General features: G+C 49.9%; 1 protein-coding gene across 4 annotated transcripts in view; it reads right to left on the bottom strand.

Moving 5' to 3' along the window:
- Positions 1–22,111, bottom strand: part of Tubgcp3 (tubulin, gamma complex associated protein 3) — a 58,203-nt gene that overhangs the window by 4,657 nt on the left and 31,435 nt on the right. For 2 of the 4 annotated variants that reach the window (XM_005373977.2, XM_005373979.2), the window contains 10 exons: positions 21,839–21,949; positions 21,444–21,552; positions 16,514–16,703; positions 14,349–14,484; positions 13,437–13,505; positions 9,207–9,342; positions 6,025–6,113; positions 5,818–5,949; positions 4,659–4,748; positions 1,213–1,353 (listed from right to left, as the gene is read on the bottom strand). In XM_005373977.2, the coding sequence (XP_005374034.1) occupies positions 1,213–1,353; positions 4,659–4,748; positions 5,818–5,949; positions 6,025–6,113; positions 9,207–9,342; positions 13,437–13,505; positions 14,349–14,484; positions 16,514–16,703; positions 21,444–21,552; positions 21,839–21,949 (1,203 nt within the window). Of the gene's footprint in view, positions 1–1,212; positions 1,354–4,658; positions 4,749–4,773; positions 5,309–5,817; positions 5,950–6,024; positions 6,114–9,206; positions 9,343–13,436; positions 13,506–14,348; positions 14,485–16,513; positions 16,704–21,443; positions 21,553–21,838; positions 21,950–22,111 lie in introns of those variants that run through there. The other 2 variants (XM_005373978.2, XM_013515700.1) reach the window with 2 other exon arrangements.

The raw sequence follows: 22,111 nt of genomic DNA, 5'->3' as shown, positions 1-22,111 counted from the left end.
GCTGCCTTGGACAGCTGCCCCTCACCGTGCCACCCTGGTTTGGAGCCAGCTGTTTATGGACTGAAACCTCCCAAACTTTAAGCTAGATAACGCTTCCTCCCTCGAAGATCAGGTATTCTGTCTCAGTGACAGCAACACTAAGAGACACACTGAGCAGAATATACCAACAACACTCCCATGCCATGGTCAGGCCCCTCCTCCCGATGCTGACATCTGCTGAAACCACTGCTACCACACAGTGGACCCGGACCCCACGCTCCTCCCACAGTGGGGAACACTGGCTGGTCTGCTGTAGTTTTATGAAGTTCAATGATTCTCCTCAAGAGGAAATTTCCTGGGGCAAGGACAGCTCAAAAGCACCGGCCATAATCGACTCGCTCACAGACTCTGAACGAGCGACACAGGCTCCGTGGAGCGCTCTGGGACCATCTTTCTTGATACCTCACCTCACTTAACCTCTGCCAGTGAGCAACAGTTAGGGCTGAATCTCACGCCTCTGTGACTCAACTCATCCACAGGGGGCTTGGGAAGGCCGGTGAGCCTGTGCACAACCTCCCCAGCTCCACAGCATCGCCACAGAGCCACGCCACAAGGGATAAGCCAGCGACAGCCATGGGACAGGCTCAACTCCTGCTTCTAACACACGTAAGGTCTATGCTCTCAGGACAGCAGACTGCCAGGCCCAACAAGGTCCTCTAACACAAGCTGCCCAGAAACGACACTGAAGCTAAAACTAAACGACCATGTGGTCTGAACGTCTCTGGTCACTCCAACAGTCAATATTTTGAAAAAGTGAGATGGCACATATCACAGTAAATAGAAAGAAACTCCACAGGCAACCACGCTTACTTATCACATCTCCCCAGCCCAAGGCCCTGAGAACACTTGGCAGTGCGATCACCAGGACGCCCTCAGAGTGAGGCCTCAGGGCACAGGGCACAGCGCTGGGCTGGCTCAGAAGCACCAGTACCCACAGAACAGGCATATGGATGCCTGGGGTCCCAACTGTCGTTAACATGCTTGTCTTTACTTGTGTGTGAAAACACGATGGCTGTCAAGGTGACTAAACCTCAGGGCCCCTGTGTAGGTGTGAAGGTGCCCCCACTTGATGGAACATCAACCGGAAAGCTGTGTGCTGCCACATATGAGGACACTGTCAAGGAGCGAGCCTGTCACATTCCTGAAATCGTAAACCACCAATACCAACCGCACCTCCATCTCATGCTGCTTCTTCTTCTCTTCAAACTGCAATCGTCTCTGCAGTTCTTCCAGGGCAGCTCGGTATATTGCGTCTTGAGTGTTCTGAAGTTCAATGATTTGATCGAACACTGCTCTGAGCTGGTTTAAAAGTACCTGAAATAGGAGTATTTTTCATGACTAGACCTTCAACATGCTCCCTAAGTTTTTTAAATGCAGCTTTTCTCATTAGAAAAAGAGTATTTGCAACATGTGGACATGGTCTCTCCCCTCTAAGACTCGAGCTGAAATCTGGTTTCCACAGTAACTCTGCAGCACCCAGGCACCGGGTCCTCGAGGCCCCCACGGAGGATGAAGGGTGTGCTCTGCTCTGGGACTGGTGGGCCCCAGGAGCAGCACCCACTGCCCACTCATGGGGCGCTGCTGGCTCCGCAGCAAGGCTCTGTCCTGCTGTCTCCCAGTCATTCTCACTGAAGTCAAGCGCACACAGTGCCACACACCCCAATTTCCAGCTCCCAGAATCGTGAGGGAAAGCAAACCTCCACTCTATAATCCACCCAGTGCAGTGCACTCCGCTATTGCAGCACAAAGCAGACTAAGACAATGCAGTAAAACGAGACATCAACTCAAATCCTCCAGTATCTGTGAGCTGTTCACACTGTCACACACTTCCTGAACCCTTCCCTGAGCAGCACTACACTGTCATTCTGTCCGTCTACTATGGTCTGCTTTGTCCTCCCAAACGTAAAGGGTTGGAGAGCTGGAACCCAACCGGGCAGTGTGAAGAGGCACTGGACCTTCAAGAAGGCCTGAGTCCTTCTCACGGGAGCACATCCCAAGTCACCAAGGAGGTCAGCTCCTGGCCCCTCTGCGGTGTCCAGCATGAGCTGAAGCAGGGACTAAGCACAGCTAGGCACACTGCTCTTAGGCTTCTAAAACTGTGAGCTCCTGGGACTTTTTATAACCACTGAATCTTGGGTGTTCTGTGATACAGCAAACAATAAAGACTCTGCTGTGACAAGGGCCACAAACAGAGTCTGATGATGTTCTGCTTTCTGTGCAGATCATCACAGTCTTCTGCCCAAATTTCAAAGCCAGAGTAGGCAGCTAAGATAGAACTATGCCAAAAGAATAAGGAAACACCTGTATTTTGTGACAGATCAAAACCAGACATTCTTAGTGAAATATACAAAGCAAATTGAGCAAAGTCTTTTAAAAACCAGCATCACATTTTATACCAGGAAAGGATGGCTTCACAGGGAACGAACTCCTAGGACTGCTAAACCAACCATCGTCACGGCATACATCTCCAGTCCTTAGTAACACCGCAGAGTGTCATCTCTGCTCCCCAACACCACAGCACACGCTTCTGTGCTGCTTATCAATGCCGTGCAGTACTCTCCACACATCTGTGTCGATCCCTCTTCTCATGCGGTGTAAGGCAGAAACAATGGAATCTACAGCACAGAACTGCTCATCTGACTTGAAAATACACAAAGTACCACACACCCATACACATGGTTACACAGCAACACGCAATGGCACAACCAGGGGTGGTATAAGTTAGACCCATCCTCCCCTGACAAAGCCCCCAGGGTCCCTAGCAGAACCGCAGCCTGGGCAGAGCAGCGGCACCCCCTTCACATGAGGACCAGGGCAGGGGTGCCTGTGCTCAAGCTGAGGAAAAGCAGGAGACCCACCATGTAGAAAGAGGAATGAAACTCTCCCTACATGTAAAAATGCCAAGGGAAACGCAGCAGAGCCAAGAAAGAAGAAATGGAAAAGGTCAAAGTGCAGACATGAGCCGTGCTCCAGACCAGCCCATGCTGCAAACAGAGCAGCTGACAGAGCTGTGCCAGAGCCGAACAGCAGGACAACCTCTCGCCCTTGCTGCCCATGGCCAGCCCCCACGCCCAGGCCAGTGAAGACGCCGGAGGTACCACCACCCATGGACACGCTGGCTCCTCTGTTCTAGCGCTCCCTTCAAGTGGGGCTGGCAACACTTGGGTTCAGGGTCCACTCACTAATCCCGGCAGTACCACTGACAGCTGAGCTCATACTGGGTCTTGAGGGAAACAGGACAGAAATGAGCATTTGCTGCAGACTTGCAATCCTTCCAGACGGACTTCCAGCTAATCCAGGGAGACAAAGGGCAGCAAGGTGAGCAGCTCACCTCCCCGCACACTTACCACAGTGGGCTTGGCCCAGCCTGACCGAGAGAGAACTTCCCAGTGGACATGGTGCCCTCCACAAGCAACAGGAACCCGCTGCCCTCAGCAGACAGAGCTGATGGCCAAAGACAATTCAGGACTGGACCTGCAGTCTCCCCTGACACCAGGAGACGGTCCTTGCAGCTTTGACCTCCAACATCCCACCCAGATTCCTTGGGACTACAACCCCAACCCCAAACCCTGTACTTACTTAGCCTCCCCTCCAGATACTCGCAGCTACCTCCCTGTTTCAGCCTGCCTGTACCAAGACAACAGTAAATCCAGTCTTTCCCAGTCTCAGTCTCCAGGTATTTCCTTGCACACTATTATCAGACTCGAGCAAGACAGTGTCAGCCAGTCACAGCAACAACAAAACACAACAGAGCTCAGACTCAGGGTTGGATAGGTGGTGCTGTCCCTAACACCGGGCAACCCTGCATTAATGCCATAAATACATTTCTCAGAAGCTGACTTATCTGTCAGAGAGATCTTATTTTATGACCAAAAAATAAAACAAAAGATTAAGATGGTTCAATTTCTGCGGCTGCCTTGATGTGAACTGATTTAACATGCTTCCCCCTAACGTGGTCATTCTGACTTTGGGAGGAGCCGGAAGTTGCACAGCACCCAGATCCGGTGACTGAGGTGGATGAGGCTCCAGTGTCCATTGGGTGGCGCACGCAGCAAAGCTCACTGTATTTCTGAAGACTCCTCCTAACACACTCAGGCAAGAGGACTTCTCCAGCTAATCCAGAAGGGGCCTGAGAGAAGGGTGTGCTGGAAGGGAGAGTCCGGGAGGAACTCACAGCAGTGTCTTCTGCAACACACTGTACGTTTTTATTAGCCTTGGATTTCTCTAACTTGTTTATCTTATTAGCACGGCCATGTAAAAACAAGTCTTTACCCCTGGAACAAGAGCTAACCGGCTGGGTGCTCACAGATATACTGCTGGAGGACTGGAGCCACAGCCTGCGCTCAGGACTCTCCAAAGAGCTCGCTCCGTGGCAATCGCAACTGCGCCAACCTCCAGCAAGTCAGGACTTCCCGCACCTTGCAGAGAAGGAAAACCTAAATTCGTGCACCAGCTGCCACTCTCAGGCTACCACATCAATGTCTGTGTCAGAACAGCCTCCTTTTTTAGCAAAAATATTACTTAAAATTTATTAGTAATATGTTCACTTAATACATAATTTATTTTATATAATGGCTTTCTTTAAAAAAATATCTGGTGACTTCTGAACAAATCATCACCTTTGGAGTCAACCAAGGCTCACTTGGGAAGGAGGACACTTCTGCAGGCTCCTGCAGGGACGCTGGGGACCCGGTCACAAGCAAACACCCCTGCACAAGGACATGAAGCTTCAGACAGGGTGACATTCTCCCCTGGAGGTGGCTCGTGGAGCTGCTCTTGTTCAAGAGGCAGGAGCTGTGGCTTTCCCTGTCATCAAGCAGGCTACAAGGCATTAGATCTAGTGATTGTCAGTACCTCTGTAAACTACACACACACACACACACACACACACACACACACGCAATACAAATGTCAACTGCTTCAAATGTTAGCAGTAACACCTATATGCTGGTCACTCTGCTGAATGTTTTATGTGACTCACAAACCCACTGAAGAAAGACTGCCGCCGCCACCCCCACCCCCGCCTCTTTCAAAGCACAAGGAGATACATCAGAAGACACCAAGTGGGTCTCAGTAAGCATCAGAGCCTGGGACCTGTCTGATGCTGGCAATTCTACCTAGTGACAGACCCACCTGGCCCATGCACAGCACGGAGGGTGCCTCCGGTGGGAGAGGGGTAAATCTCTGTCCTGTGTCCATCACTCAGCAGCATGCAGAGGATGCACCCCACATCTACCCACGGTTAAGAGGGTTAAAGGCCTGCAAACCACTTACAGACAGACATTTCTTAAATTAGTAACGCTAATCAAATATTTTAACCACTTTTGTGGTCATCTCAATGTATTTATAAAGACATTCTGTTGTATAGTGGCATCTTGGATGTTATCCATTTTTTTACACATACAATCTGATTCTTTAATAATGAAACCTAGTGTAGGGTGGGAGGAAAGAGGGGAGTAAGAAGTGGAGAAGGGGGAGGGTGGGAGGAAGGGGAGGAAAGGGGGCCCGAGGCTCCTGCCCCTCCCCTTGCACCGCTCCCACCCGCCCTGCTGTCTGGGTGCCCTGCTCAGCTCCCCTCTCCAAGACGCAGACCGTCCACAGGGTGGGCAGTGTGCTCTTCCTCTCACCACCACCACACCCCCGAGGCAGTGGAAGCTGTCTTCTCTCCCCCACTTTGCGAAGTCTGTTGAGAACCAGGAATTCTGACCACTGACTTCCCGTCCAGCTGCTGCAGTCAGACCAGCGGGGCCCACAGAAGCTCCCACGAGATGGCCTTACCCTGGAGTCGCTGTCCAGCAGGCAGCGTGAGGTGATGGTGTCCAGGAACGCCTCGTGCGCTGCGATGATGTGGTCCAGGTCCTGGGCCTGCTGCACTCGGTTCCAGAGCTCGTCCCACGAGCACTCGAGCACCTGGAGGCGACCGTGGGAGGCTCTTGTGGCCACAGTCCCCCCATGCAGACCCTCCCCACAGGGCCCGGGGTGTACCTCGAACGTGATGTAGTACTGCATCTGGTGGATGAAGTGCACCATCTCCGAGGCCAGGATGTGGCACTGGTGCAGCACCCCCGAGAACTCTGCAGACAGAGGAGGGGGTGGTCCATGGAGGCGCACGTGGCACACGGGACAGCACGGCCTGGCCCTCCCACCTCCACAGAAGCTCGTCTTCCCTCCCGGCCATCAGCAGGAAGCAGCCTGCACACGTCACCACACCGAGGCCTGAGCCACCTAACCGAGCACCTCTGCATCGCACCACCCAGTATAAGGCCTGGGAGGGGCAGTTCGGGACAAAGCGTGACCGTTGGAAAAGGTTTACTGTACAGAAGGCAGTATCCTGAGCAGTGGAAGCACTGTGCCACGGCTGCTTCACAGTTCACCCGCGGGTCATCTGTAAGGAAGTGGCACGGAGGAGATGGGCTGCCTGGTGCAAGGCCGGCAAGGCACTAGGGCCACCCGGGGCTGCAGGGCCACCAACACCTGGGTGTTCAAACTCACGCCCTTTTCGAGGTTTCCATGACCAAGGCCAACTTGGCACCAGAGAGGAATTCTTTCCTTTCCTATCATTCAGCCACAGACTCGATTTTCCTTCTGGAGAAACACCATCTTCCTGTCTTGTCTAACAGCAGGGGCGCACAGGAGTCACCTCCACCTGTGTTCTTCTAAAGCAGTCTCTGGTGGGGCACGCCTAGACCCCAACACGCAGCGCAGGCCCCCTCACCAGGGAGAGACAGACGCCCAACATACTATGTACGTCCTCTGGGCTCTCACAAGCACACGCTCAGCTCACAGGCACAGCCCAGTCTTTTCAGCTCTTCCATCTGAATCACACCTGGACTCTCTTTACCCAATGCCTGAACACACACATAAAACTTGCTCACGACCAGGAAGCTCCTAGGTAGCACGATTAACACAAGGATCACTTCCCTTCAGCCTAGCTACCAGTCCACAAGGGCCCCTCATCACCTTACTCTCCACCAAAGGACAGGGAAGGGTCACACGGCCAGAAGAACTCCAAGGTTAGGATAGAAGTCAAGCCAGGGAGCCAACTGGCTTCTGGGAGACTACATGGGCCAAAGATCTCATTCAAAGGAGCTGCAGACAAAAACCCAAGAGTAATCCACTTTCAGATCTTCCCTAATCATCCAGAGTGGCTGTCTGTTATCTCTCTCTTCCTTCTTCCCACCTTCAAACAAAATATTTTATTTTAAAAATAAAAAAATTAAAAACCTATGCTGAAATAAAAGCGTTTTTCTTTTTATGGTTGATACGCAAATACCTAACTTAAGGATCCCAGAAGCACAGCCACACTGGCACTGAGGTCCCACAACACATAAAGAACGGCCTGCTGGGCTAGCACTGGTCTTCTACACAAAATGAAGCACAGCCTTGCGAATACACAGATCTAAGTCCTGACTTAGATCTGGGTACTCTCTGCTGCCCTCTGCAGGCTGCTGGAAGAGAGTCCCTGTGGTCGGAACCATCAGCCCCTGCTCCATGGGAGCTCTCCTGGCCCCAAGGTCCCTCCCCAGCCTGTCTTCACACCTGTGATCATCAACTGCGGCCCGCACCTTGGCTGGACTGAGGCGCCTCTGGGGGAGCAGCCGGGCCTGTTTCTGGTCCTTGGCTTCCCCTATGGGAGCTGAGCCGCTCTCCTCTGCGCCTTTCACCGTGATGTCCCCGGCTCGGGGCCAGCCACAGGGGCCTGGAACTCTGAAGTCCTGAGCCAAATTCAAGCTCTCCCGTTCCAGGCATAGGTGCTAGATCCTGTATGTGCATGGGGAAGGAGGACGACGCAAATCTGCTGCCGCCACACTGAACGTAACTTAGTAACGGCCCCCACCGGAGCGCAAGGCTCCAGGCGCCAACATGCTGTAAGGCGCAGACTCCTGTGTGTCTTGTTCTCAACCTCCAGCCACCCCAGGGTTCTCTTCCTGACACCATGCATCGCATGATGGGCACGCACCATCACTCTGCCACCCGGCTGCCGGACGAGGCCTCCTGCAGTCAGTCCCGACAATGGCAGGCAGTGCTCTCTCATCACCCCATCCCTGAGGGGGTAAAGGGAGGCACGAGATGCAGAAACCAGCCAAGGCCACGCAGCAGGGAGGGGGAGCCGCGCACATGGCCAGCCTGTGTGGGGAGCTGAGCCTGAGTGAGCGCAGACCCTTCCATGCGCGTCATCGCTGAGCACTCATCCGCACACAGGACAAGAGAAGCTCACAGTCAGCTCTACAGAGGACACCACCACCCATCCCTCACAGCGTCATCCCCACGTCCACCACAGTTGCCACCAGCACCACAGCACTGCGCTGGGCCAGGCGGCCCCTCGGCACGCCCGGCTCCTGTCCTGCGTGGAGCTTCAGTCCCAGCAAAGCCCGGCCCGTCACTAGCACCTTGCAGGCGAGTGAGGTGCTGCTTTCCTATGTGGTTGAGATGCTCCTCACTTGCTCTGCCATGTGGCGTCTGGACCTCTGGCAGCCACTCAGGGAGCAGTGCAGCCTGGCAGAGGGCAGAGGTCTTGGGCGCCTCTGCAAGACTGTGTCTTTCTCACCTGTGACAACGACCCTCGCCACTCAAAGGAGGCAGCAAAGGGCACACTCAGTTCGGCATTTCTTTAGAGAGACAGTTAACTGAAACACTTTCTCAAAGGTTCTGACCAAAACAATTTCAGTGTGAAGATACTAAAATGACTCATAATAGCAGTCACTCAGTATTTGTAATAGTAAAATAACGTCAACTGACACCCAGGAATTTTTACTATGGTTTTAAACTGTAACGTAATACAAAACATTTTAAGGTCCTGGTTTATGGACAAAATAAAATATTAAGGAAATTCTACAGGGAATATAATAAGGCACTACATGAATTTAAATAAGCCAGTGCTTATAAATGGTTTTCTTTCTTTAAAAACAGGTGATTAAAAAATTAAAGTATACATATGAACCCTAGTGAAAAACAAATGTGCTTTTAAAAGAAACTTCATGGTTTGAACAAAATTCTAGCATGACTCAGTGTTCTTCTTACTTGCACTGAAGTCAAGATACAAACAAGACTTTCCACAGAAAATCTAAAAAGCACAACAGTGAGCCCCACCCCTGCCTGCTCAGCAGCAGGCAGCTGCCTCCAGCGGCTGAGCCACGGGGGCTGGCGGGCCCACAACAAGGCTGTACCTGGCATGCTCCGCAGCAGCTTGGCGTTGCACATGTGCCCCTTCCGGATGTCGGTGAGGATGTACTCCATGCGCTTGGCCCGCCACAGGAAGTTAAACACCCGCAGGTAGTGGCTCATGCACTCTCGAGTGAACACCTTGGAGAGGACAGAGGAAAAGGTTCATGGCACCGAGGAGGGGATCTCGTCATGCATCACTGACTCCACTAAGTCCTATGCTATGTGAGTAACTGAAGTGACATGGCAATACTATAACAACTATATCTAGATGCCAGGCAGACACCCGCTAATGGAGGGCAGCTAGGGAAATAGGCTCATGCAGATACCGTTGGTATCCTGAGGACAGTGAGGCCAGCCCACATGGAACTTCACCTCGATTCCCGGGGACGTGTGCACGTGAGGCCTCCTCCTTGGTGACGGCTCCAGGGGCAGGTAGGCCTAGCAGGGTCTGCACTCTGAGGGTCCGCAGGCCATTTACAGGCACACCTACTGCTCCTCCAAGGCCCTCCATCCAGTGCCCACGAACTCAGCTTCCCAGGCAGGTGACAAGCCCTGGGGTGGGACCATGCAATGCCTTCCTTCCCTTCCGGTGCACCCTCAGGCAGCCAGATGTGAACGTCAGGGACATCCAAAGTAACTGTTTAGCCTGGGTGTGCATCATACACAAACAGGACAATGTTCTGCAAACCAGCACAAATGTGGGCTTGGCAGACTTGGGCACAAGCCGCCTTCCACCGGAGCCAGGGCAGAGGGTGCACTGGCTGCCACTGACATCCGTCACACCACAGCACCTGGACAGACGCCCCTCAGCCTCGCTCTCTGCTCTGCTCTGAAGGGTGCTCCCTCACTCACCTTGTCTGCACTGTGCTCAGGCCCTCCTCTATGTGACCCACACAGAGTCAGTCATGCAGAGCACCACTGCTCAAGTCACTGCACCCTGCCCTCTCAGCCCTGTCCCCGCCCGCTGCCCTGGAAGCCAGGGTCAACAATCTGTCCAGCTACTCCACAGCACTGCCTAAGTGCCAGGGCCTGGCGGGGGGCGCAGCACTGAGGGGAGATAGAGTTCTAAACAGGGCCATCTGGAAGCAGCTTTGAATGTACTGCAAAATCAAACACCAGTGTGTGGAAACCACCCATTTCAGTGTGCCGCCTACACTATCATCAGTCTTGTGATCAGAGAAACTGAAGACGTCTAGTTTAGGTAAGGCTGGTGAACCAAAGGACTCTCCACTACACAAAAGATACGTAACAGGTTAGGGCTCTTTAAGCAGTGGCTCTTGTAGCACAACTAAAATTATTTAATTTTTTAAAGTTTCATTTACTCAAACCCTTCAGGATATTAACTGAGGGGAAGACGATCACACTCTGTGGCATCTGTGGTGAAACACTGTTCACCTACGTGTGCGCTCCCTGCACGCTCTGCCAGATCGCCTCCCTGTGGAATCAAGTTCAGGGTAGTACTGACTCAGCCTCTGACCCTCAAGGGAGGGGCCTTGGCATTCATGGAGCGTCCTCAGAGGCCACGTCACACCGTCTTGCCCACCTCGGCCTCGCCACCCACCAGCACCTCAAGCCCACCAGGCCCAGGGCACCCGCAGCTGCCACCCACACCAGTGACCCCAACGTTCATAAAAGGCAATCGCTGCTCAAATCACGTAAGATTCATGAAAAACAAGATGGACCAGAAATGTCTTAATCACGTAATGACTACATCTGGCAAGTATTTTTAACAACTGGAGCTTTGATGTCACAGATTAATTTCCCAAATTCAGACCTATCAGAAAGTTTCACTGATATTTTATATCACAGAATTTGCATGAACCATACAAACCCACTGTAATTCTGCATAAAAATGACAACCACAACCAAGGAGGACAGAAAGAAGGCAGAGGCCACCAGGAGTGGAGCTGCACTCGCAGAGCCACCCTCTCCCGAGCCGTGGCGGGAGGCACCTCCGCTGGCCCGTCCTGCCTTTCTCGCAGCCTCTGTGCACAACTGCACACAGCGTGACCTCTGATAAAACCACTACCGCTTCTCACCGTGACCTGGGCGCTCATCGCATGGCTGTGGTGGGACGATTTAGCTCTAATGTACCAAGCACAAGGCGCTGCTAACTGCAGACTGGAGTGGCATGCAGGGAGCTGTACTCCATGACCCTGGCAGTGCCCACCTGCCTAGGCCCCTGCGCCTCTTTCTTTCTCCAGAAGCCAGGGTTTCTGCCACTAGCCAGTTGGGTAAGCAAACAAATTGGCAGCTGTGGCCCACAGGGCTGTCAGAGACGTCTTCATTTTATTTTGTTTCTTTTGTGAACAGGGTGTCACTATGCACTTCAGACTGGTCTTGAGTTCACAGCAATCCTCCTGCCTCAGCCTCCACATACTGGGATTACAGGCGTATGCCACCAAGCCCAGCTTTATAGATGTTTTTAAACCTATAATATAAACTGCTTTTCTACTAGAACTTTAAAACATGTAAATTTTAATAATACTGCATGAGCAAATGAAAGGTACACGGCACACAATGTACAACTGACAATCCTAGTATAGTGTATAGTGTTATAAGATAATCAGGTCGCTGTACATCTACATGTTCTACTGTGTGAACAATCACTGTGATTACCTTTCCCATGGCATTCTGGGTTTTGCTTCTGTTTGGGCACTGGGGACGGAAGCCAGGGCCTTGCACTTGGTACTGCACCACACCCAGCTCTACTCTGGTCTCTTCCACACTATGACAGTAAGGGGATTGTGCAGACTAATACTCACATGACAGAGAAGTCTCCCAGTGCAAGCTGCATGCCTTGGACCTCATGACCACTGAAAGCCACTAAGGGTGAGGACCAAGGAGAAGAGGCTCATGTGGACAGACCTGCAGCCACCACTAAGGGCAGCTGTGCACTGACACTGGGAGTGCAGGGACCTCATGAAAGACACCACGCACAGCGACCATCCCCAGCACGTACACACCTCTGGGGGCAGACTGGGACGGACTCAGGCATACTACCCAAGTGGCGGGGCAGACCTGTGGGCATGGACTCAGTCACGCTACGGGGGGGCGGGGCTGCAGCAGACCTGCTGGCACAGGCTCAGTCGCATTACTGGGGAGGTGGAGCAGACGTGAGGCCACAGACTCAGCCCCACTACCTAAGTGGGAGAAGCGGACCTGTGAGCACGGACTCAGGCACATTACAGGGCAGAGGGGTGACCTCTGGCTCAAACTCAGTACACTACCCAGGGTGTAGGGCAGAGCTGTGGGCACGGACTCAGTCACACTACCGGGGGGAGGGCAGAGCTGTGGGCACGGATTCAGTCACACTACCGGGGGGAGGGCAGAGCTGTGGGCACGGACTCAGTCACACTACCGGGGGGAGGGCAGAGCTGTGGGCACGGACTCAGTCACACTACCGGGGGGAGGGCAGAGCTGTGGTGTGAACTCAGTTACACTATTCTAATGGGGGCAACAGACCACGGCTCAGACTCACACTCCATAGTCGGGGTGTGACTTACACAAATGATCAAGAACCACTAAGAGGATGAAAGCCAAGCTAGGTTGCTGCTTAACAGAACATTTTCCCCGATAATTAAAAAAATGCAATGTTCTCCTCAGTATTTGAGCTATACAAAAGACTGAAGTAAGTTTGAAGATACACTGTGGTCAAGGAGAATTCATTCAGGCCTGAATAAAGAAAGGAGCCGCAGAAAGAGGCACCTTAATTGCAGACACGTAAGACGGCACTACGGCTGGCCGACCTTTTATGATTGGGTAACTGTGAAAAGAAACGGTACTTTCCTTCTCATGCGGTAAAAGCACTATGAACAATGGTACAGCTATTTTCTCATCAGTTTAAATGAATACCAAATATCAAATTTTATCTAAGCAGTAAAAATACGATCCCCCTAAACACACTTTACAGTTCCTTTCAAATTATCCTAAATTAGTTGCTACAGTCTAAGAATAATGGAACAAAATGAACAATCCATTTATTAAGTACTCGCTGAAACCTACGATGGAACAAATGATATTTTTAAGACTTATTAAAATAATAGAGCATTTCAGCACTCATTAATAATTATTTAAAACACACACAATTTTGGCTTAAGTGTTCATTCAGTGGCTACAGCCTCGATGCCATGGTAACTGTAATCAGAAGTTCTTCGAGAAGAACACCATTTCCAACAACAGAATGCTCAGCGCCTACAGCTGAGGTCCACGCGCGTGCACAGGGGCCTCACCGTGGCGATCGGGCCATCGACGTGGTAATCCAGGCTGAAGACATCCCACCCCGTATCTCCCGGCGAGACCTGATGGCAAAACAAATAATCGGAGGCTGAGCTTGGCACGAGCACCGTGACTCCTTGGAAGGAAGGCAGCAACGTAAGGCCCGCGTGCCCACGCTCCCTCTAAAAGGTGGGCCCTTGATACACAGCCTGGGAATAAACAAACCTCTTCACTGCGAGAACGTTTAGCTCTGTGAGAACAAGGAATTCCTTCTATCAACCTGGTACCCTCGGCACTGGACCATGATGGCACATGGCAGCATACCACCAATACTCAGGATGAAACGAACAGCATGCTTTTCAATGAATACTAAAAATATGCTCAAAACTCACCACCACTTTTATGACACACAAAACCCATTGCCTCGTAATGCGTTCCAAATCTCTAAAAGTTGGTATTTTTAAAAATCCAAACAGGGTGTGGCAGTGCACACCTGTAATCCCAGCACTCTGGAGGCTGAAGAGGAGGGTATGAGTTCAAGGCCAGCCTGGGCTACATAATGGGACACTTCTCAAGGAGGGAGACAGGAAGGGAGAAAAGGAGGCCGACAGTTTTCTCTAACGACCCTCAGCCCAGCTCAGCAAACAGGTTCGTGTTATATCCCGCCACACTGATGCCAAGCACGCACATGCCCTGGTGAGCAGTATCTCTACCAAGACTACCATACTCACTCTGTGCAACAGAGGTCCTGAGCACCCGGCCTATCCAGGGAAGCTGAGCTCGGTAGCCCAGAGCACCCCTTCTGCAGGAAAGGGGGACCTGCCAGGCTCTCCAGGGACACACACTGCAGGGCAGGGCACCCCAGAGGCCAGGTTCCAGAAGAGACTGGGCCCGTGTGCTGAGGCGCTATCCTGCACCCAGCCTACCTCCAGCAGCCGCACGTCCAGCCTCCTCAGGATCTCGGGGCTGTCGAACTGTGCGTTGGTGGCTCTGACGGCAGTTTCAAGGATCCCGGTCAGGTTATGCTGATACAGAGTCGTTGCTGGACGGACAAGTTCTGGTCTTAACAAATTTTTTAAAAAATTTTTAAACATTGTTATTTGAACTTTTAATGAACTGTAGAAAAATTTAGAATTCAAATGACAAAAACTGAAAAGACAAACGGGACCGACACAATATGACAATGAAGGACCCATGGTATTAACTGTACACAGGGCACCAATTATTTAGGGTATAAAACATTTCTATAAAACTTCAAGCCAGGCATGGGGGCACATGCCTATAATCCCAGCATTTGGGAGGCTAAAGCAGGAGGATCGTGAGTTTGAGGCCAGCCTGGGCGACATAGTAAGTTCAAGGTCAGCCTGATCTGCACAGTGAAACCCTATCTCAAAAAATCCAAAAATAAATGAATAAAATTAAAAATAAAATAAAACCTCTCAATGTTACTTTTTAGTCAGGTTAAACTGAAAGTACTCAGATACACTACGCATGTTAGTGAGTCAAGTTTTAAAACCTAAATCTGGTCTATGAGGAGCAAGAGTCACTGTGATTTCCTACAGAGGCCCAAGGGAAGGAGAGGTCTTCACCAATGGAACCAAGACACAGATATCTCCATCCCAAGGGACCAGGGTATGCCCAGCTCTGCAGGCTGCTGCACCTATAGGGGGTGTTCACAGCTGACCAACACCCCATTCCCCACGCCCCACCCTGGGTGTCTGCACAAGCACTGCCAATTCTGGCCTGAGACAAGGCCAGAAAGACATGAGAAAGACTGCTGTCCTCAAAGCAATCCTAGGCACGCACACATCACAGTGACCAGACTAGCTTTGGAAGGTGGGCCCTCAAAATAGCCTTCAGAATAAACAAACTACACCTCAGGAGAATGTACCTCAGGAGAATGGACACACCCAGCTCCAGCCCAAGGCACACGTATTACAAAGCCAGTGAGGCCCCACAACGCTGCCAGCCCTCTCCACTCTGCCCCTCCCACAGGCCCTAAGCCCCCAGCTGCTCCCCACTCAGGCCAGGCATCTCCATGCACACTCCAGACCACCCGGCATCCAGCTCTGCAGCAAGACCTCATCTACTCAGGTGGGAAATGTTACTCAGTGGTCCCACTGCCACTCACAAGCTCGCTCCTGAGTGGGCAGGGTCAGTTACTGCCGGGAATCCTCTCTCACTCTGGTCAGCACTCACGTGCCTGAGAGAGGGCCTCAGGGTGCAGCCCTCTGCCCCAGCCACCCCACCTTGTGTCTTTCTGGCCTTCTCTCAGGCCAGCATTGGCAGCACTTGCACCAGCACCCTACATACTCCTCAGCTCTGCCCAGATCTTCGGCCAGAATGGCACAGAGAGCCTTTTCAGGCACTTCACTGAGGATGCGTGTGCCAAAGCTCAAGACCACAGGGCCAGAACAAGTACTGGATTAGCACAGGAAGAACTTAAAAGACTCAGGCTCACTACCTTAAGTCCCAGGGACAACAAAACTGCAAAGTTGCTGTTCTCAGCATGAACAAATGAGTGTAAGGCCCTGCCACGCTGTGAGTACACGGCCACCTCGTCAGCCAGCGGCAGCAAGTGCTAGCCTGCACTCAGCCCAAAGCCTATCCCTGGAGAGGGAGGAGGACCAATGGGGACTCTGCAAAGGATACCAGGAAAAGGCAGAGCATAGGGCCGTGGTCTCGTTCTGCTACAGAAAGTGACATTAACTAAACAGGGGTGATAAAAGCTCAAAGTACAGTGCATATTCCTGGTTAATTTCACACTAGAGCCAAAGCTGACTGTGGTCACTCCAGACTCCTTGGACTGTGTCACTGTCTATGCCACAACCCTCCTAAGGACAAGGACACAGGGTCTCTCATGGACAAAGGACAGCACAGGGCTGGTGCCTGCTGAGGACCAGAGCAAAAAAAAGGACCTCAACTGTGAAAATGTCATGATTTTATCTTTGTAGATTTTGCTTTATACATATGCTAAGAATTCAACTCATTCCCCCTGACACCACTGATTCTTCTAACAGAATTGGTCAGAACCTTTTATGTTAAAAGCATTGCATATTTTATAAAAATCAAAACAGTTGCACTTTCTTACTTCAGCAAATCCATCAAGTGCCTGATAAAGTCTCCTTGACCAAGAAGCAAGTACCGCCTCATCGCCTGCATGTGGTCCAGCAAGCTGTACTTCTTATTGAGAACATCTAGTAGATATTTGCTGGTCTCAAAATAAGCAGCATCAATTTTCCCTTGAAATGCATTTTCTAAATCTGTGAATAAATCCGCAGCTGTAAAGAACAAAAGGGAAAAGCATGCATACATATATAATATGTATTTACACAGGACAGGGAAGCACGCAATGCCAGCAGCCTATAACCCACCAGCAGTGTCCACAGCAGACCCCTCCTGGCCACCCACAGCTGCACGGTCAGCGAGGGCAGCACAGTCCTGAGACCACAAACCAGCACACTGATATCCAGCAGGACAGACAGCAGCTTAATAGTCAGGTCCACAGGGAAACGGCCATGGGGCTGCTCATGATTTGAAGGATCCCTGTCTACCAGGACCAGCGCGAGTCTCACTAACACGCACTTAGTAGGCACAGGACTGAGAGTCACCCCAGGACACTTGTCAAAACCTGTCCTGAGACCCACCCCACCAGTGTGCGTGAGCTCCACGCTGTACAGCTCCATGTAGGCTGGGTGTGACAGTTACACGGCCCAGCTCGGCATCCCAGAGTGAACTCCCGGTTGGATCATCACTGGAGACTGTCCAGGCAGTTGAACCAGACAACACAGAAGCCTAGTTCTGAGGAGGTAGCAGAAAAAAAGTGTTTCCATAGCTTTCTACTGAAAAGAAACAATGTAGAGACTACAGATATAATAGAGCTTTTATAATGCTAATTTACAGCTGTGCCACTCTAATCCGTTTATAAAACATATCTGAAACATTGTATTTTACTTAAAAAGCACAGTAACGAGCTAGAAAGTAATGCCAATGTGGAGGCACAATCTAAGATGAAGAAAGGTAAAATACTTGCTCAAGGTTACACTGGCATATCAAAGGCAAAGCTTTGGTTCCAACTTGAACCTCCTTCCACAACCTGAGTAAACCAATGTGAAGGGACCAGGACATAGGAAGAGTCTATGTCCTCCAGATGAGGCCAGTTGAGGCACTTGGTCAGCTTTAATACTGCTGCCATTCCTGGGTCCCTGAAAGACCGCGTCTCGTGAGGTCTGTGGCCAGCGCATGTGGGGCCACCCCAGGCTCGCTGTGGTCCTCTTTCAAGGGCCCTGGGCTTTACTCCTGTTGAGCTACATTGCGGTAAGAATGTAAATACTTTCCCTAGGAATGTCTTTATCACTGGAGCCATTACACTCTTTGAATATGAAGAAAGCTTAAATATTAACCAGTTTCAGCCCAGAGTAGCCTCTCATGCGCTCCATTCCTGGTTTCAGCACCCTTCGGCACCAGCTCCTCGCATTTCCCTGTTCTGCACAGATGAATGTGCATTTGACATCACTGCTTTGTATTATTAGTAGTCTTTTGAGGTTTGTACCTTTACCCTCCCACTACACTACAGAGCAGCAGAAACCTCATTTTCCACAGACACTGGTTATAGCAGAGGACTGAGGGGGCTGCGGGAGTAGTCACCAACAAAAAAGTAATGGAGACACAGCAGTAGGGCAACAGCAGCAACAGTGGCAGGAGTAGAGTAATTAACAACAGTAGCAGAGTAATAGCAGTAGCAACAACAGCATAATAGAGTAATAGCAGCAGTAGTGACAACAGAATAGCACTCTACTGTAGAGTAACAGCACAGCAGTAGTACTAACAGCATTAGCAGCAGTAGTGACAACAGCAATAGCAGAGTAACCGCAGGAAATACAGTACAATAATAACAGCAGTAGTAATAACAGTGTAGAGTAATAACATAGTAACAATAGAGTAATAATATAAGTAGTAATAGCACAGCAAAAGCAGCACAGAGTAATAACAGCAGTAGAGTAACAACAGCATGGAGTGGTAACAGCAAAAGAGTAGTAACAGTACTATGGCAGTAACAGCAATATAGTAAGAGCAGTAGTAATAACAGCAGAATAGTAAGAGTAGAATAGTAATGTGCAGAGTAATAACAGCAATAGAGCAATAACAGCAGGAGAATATCAGCAGAGTAGTAACAGCAGTAGAAAAGTAATAGCATAGAGCAATAACAGCAATAGAGTGGTAACAACAGTAAAATAGCAATAGCATAGAATAACAGCAGTAGAATGTGAACAGCAATAGTAACAATAGCACAGTAATAACAGCGTAGATAGTAACAGCAACAGAGCAGTAACAGTAGTAGAAGAGTAACGAGCAGCAAGAGCTGTAAAGCAGTAACTGCAGTAGGGGAGTAACCCTGGCATGCACAATAGCAGTGGCCAAAATTCAATGGCAGCAGTGGCCTCCACCCATCCCCTGGGGATGCCTCCCTCAGACTCCATCCACACCTCTCCCCTCTGTGGTGGATTAACTAATGGTCAACTTGTAACTCCCAGCTGAACTGTGTACTACAACTGTGGTTCTGGGGGTGGAAGGCCCAGCAGAGGATTGCTACCAACATCATAAAAAGCGAACTGAAGGGAAAGATGGTGTGCTGTTGATTCTCCTGGAGAATCTTGTCCCATTGGTTTTCCTGATATGAACTCAGCTGTTCTCATCACTGGAGGAGCTCCGGCCCTCACTGTTGCTGAAGATGGGTGCTACAGTTCTCTTTGAAGGAACTCTGGTCCTTACCTTGAGCGTTGTTCCCTGGTCTCAGTGCAGATCCCTCAGCCTGCTGGCACAGATCCTTCCTCCCATTGGTGCAGACTTCCTAGCTTCCACTACTGACCCTTGGGCCTTCCCAATGCAGATCCTTAATACAGACTTCCACGAGATATTATCATGGGCTCTGGGCCTCCAGCAGGACTCACGGAGGACATTCCCATGGTTGTAAGTCTTCAACTAGACTCATCCAGTGTTGTACTTGGATTTGCAAGGGAAAACAATACAATACGGGACACTTAATTTATACGACTATTTTATAATAGTCACCAAAAGAGTCATATACAAAAAGTGCAGGAAATCTGCCCACAGACAGATTTTGTCTAAAGACCAAGGAATTCAGCTGAGGACCTGGATCCCATAATAATGTCCTGCATGAGTCCAGCTGAAGACCTCGAGCCCATAACAATGCCACCCACGAGTCCAACTGGAGGCCTAGAGTCCATGACAGTGTCTCATGCAGGCCTGTTTCATGGATCTGTGCTGGAAAGGTCCAAAGGTCAGTGGTGGAAACTAGAAAGTCTGTGCCAGTGGGATGAAGGATCTGTGCCAGCTGGCTGAGGGATCTGCACTCAAGCCAGTAAGCAATGTTCAAAGAACCAGAGCTCTCCTGGAAAGTACCACAGCCATCCTCAGCAACAGTGAGGTCCCAAGCTCCTCTGATGATGAGGAAAGCCAAGTTCCCATCAGGAAAGCCAATGCAACAAGCTTCTCTAGGAGACTGAGGAGTATACCATCTTTCCCCTCCAGAGCCAGCAGGCAACACTCAAAGTGAGGACCAGAGCTCCTGCAAAGTGAACCAAAGCCATTCTCAGTGACAAGGTCCTGTGCTCCTCTGAGGATGAAAACAACCAAGTTCATCAGGAAAGCCAGCATGACAAGGTCCTCCAAGAGAATCAACAGCTCTCAACAGCACAAATAGTTCCCAACAGCCTTTTTTCCTTCTCCAGTTCTGCCTCTTATGCTGCCAGCAACAATCCTCAGATGAGCCTCCCACACCCAGCACACCACGCTGGTTCAGTTCAGCTGGGTGTTACAAGTTGACCACCAGATGTCAATCTACCACATGCAGGATACTGCCGTGGGATCCAGGCCCACAGATTGGTTGCACTCTTCAGCATTTGACTCTTTGGGTGACTATTATAAAATAATCCTATAAATGACGTTTCCTCTATTAAAATTATTCCCTTATAAACCCTCACTACAAAATCCTCTCTACACACTATGGAGAGGTCAATTAACACAAATGCTCTCCTGGCTCTTCCTCCTCCTACCTCTTCAAAGTGAGCATCTCTCCTAAAGCCTTATTTGGATCCCATCTCCTACTCTAGGAGCAAGCCCAGAGGCTGTGGAAAATTCTGCTATAAGCGCAGTGTTTATGAGACCACAGCACTCCACAATCCCAAGGGCACAGCCCTGACTCTCGGACTCACTCTGAACACCATTCCCAATACAGTGTCTCAAGCAAAGTGAACTCTCTGAATGAATCGAGATAGCAACATAAATAGCAAATACAGCCAGGACTAGAAAGCCAGACAAATTAGTTAGCCACAAAAAATACAGTGAGACAACTGAAGTCAGGGCAGGCAGCAAGAGAGGAAATGTGAGAAAGGAACAGCAACTGAAGGAGGAACCACAAGACTCTAGTGCAGATGGAACTTAAACCAATGCTCTAACATAACACACTCTGTTAAAGCTCTGCTTTCCTAGTGAGTCCGGAGTCCCAAAGTGTGGCTGCCACTGGCAACATTTACCCATTTCTTATTCTGGCACACGTCACTTTGCAGTTAGAAAAAATAGTATGACAAACCACTAACAGGATAGACCAGCTATACCTATTCCAATACCTACCTACCTACTACCTGCTCTGTGTAAAAGGTATTAAACATTCATAAAGTATATATGTGTGTTTGTTAATATATATATATATATCATACTGTGTGTGACAGTATCTTAATGACTCAGATAAACCATAAATTCTATATATTTTAAACTGTGTGTGTGTATATACACACACATATATATATATAAAATCACCATTATCACCACCACCATCACCACTATCACTTCAATCATCATTCCAATCACATTATCATCCCAAATCACCATAATCACCATTATCCCCATGGTCACCATCACCATCCCCATGGCCATCATCATCCTCATCCCCACCCCCATCATCATCCCCTCCACCGTCCTCCTCATCATCAACCACGTACCATCTTGGGGCGACTCTGCAGACTTGGTCACAGCTATCATTTTTGTAGTGGGCATCTGATCGTGACAAACTTGATGCAAAAAATTTATTGATTTTCCTATCAAAAGCACCTGAAATGAAAAATAACCTACAATTACCTTATATAAAGTTTAAATGGTCATCAAATACTACAAATATTCTACAAACGTTACAAATTGGCTATAGGCGAGCTCTCAAACTCAGAACATACGTTACAAATGTGTCGGCACGCTGCTGCACCCAGCTAACACACATCACCTCACAATGAATGACCCTAGAATGCAAAGAATTTACCTGACTGAACATTAGCTTTGTCACATAATCCAAATAAATGGAGCAATACAGCATCAAAATTACAGAATTCTCTTCTAACCCTACCTTCCTAGATTGATCCATTGTCATAAAAGAAGGAATCATGGATTTCCTCAAAGTATACTTGTCATGCCACAGTCGATCAGTTTTAACTGTTGGATCTGATGCTACAAAAAACTGAAAACAAAAGTGCATTATTAACAGCAGTGTGATACAGTGGCTAAGAACACCATCAAAGAACACGTTATTCCAGACAGTTAAGCACACTGGACAGAAATCTAAGTTGAATTACGTTTCCTAGACTTTTAAGATCAAAGTATAACAAAACCAAACCATGCT

The sequence above is a fragment of the Chinchilla lanigera genome, unplaced genomic scaffold, assembly GCF_000276665.1.
Source record: "Chinchilla lanigera isolate Chin_1 unplaced genomic scaffold, ChiLan1.0 scaffold00003, whole genome shotgun sequence".
In the NCBI taxonomy this organism is placed as follows: Eukaryota; Metazoa; Chordata; class Mammalia; order Rodentia; family Chinchillidae; genus Chinchilla; species Chinchilla lanigera.
Note: the sequence above shows the minus strand (reverse complement) of the source record. Positions and strands in the feature narration are given on the sequence as shown.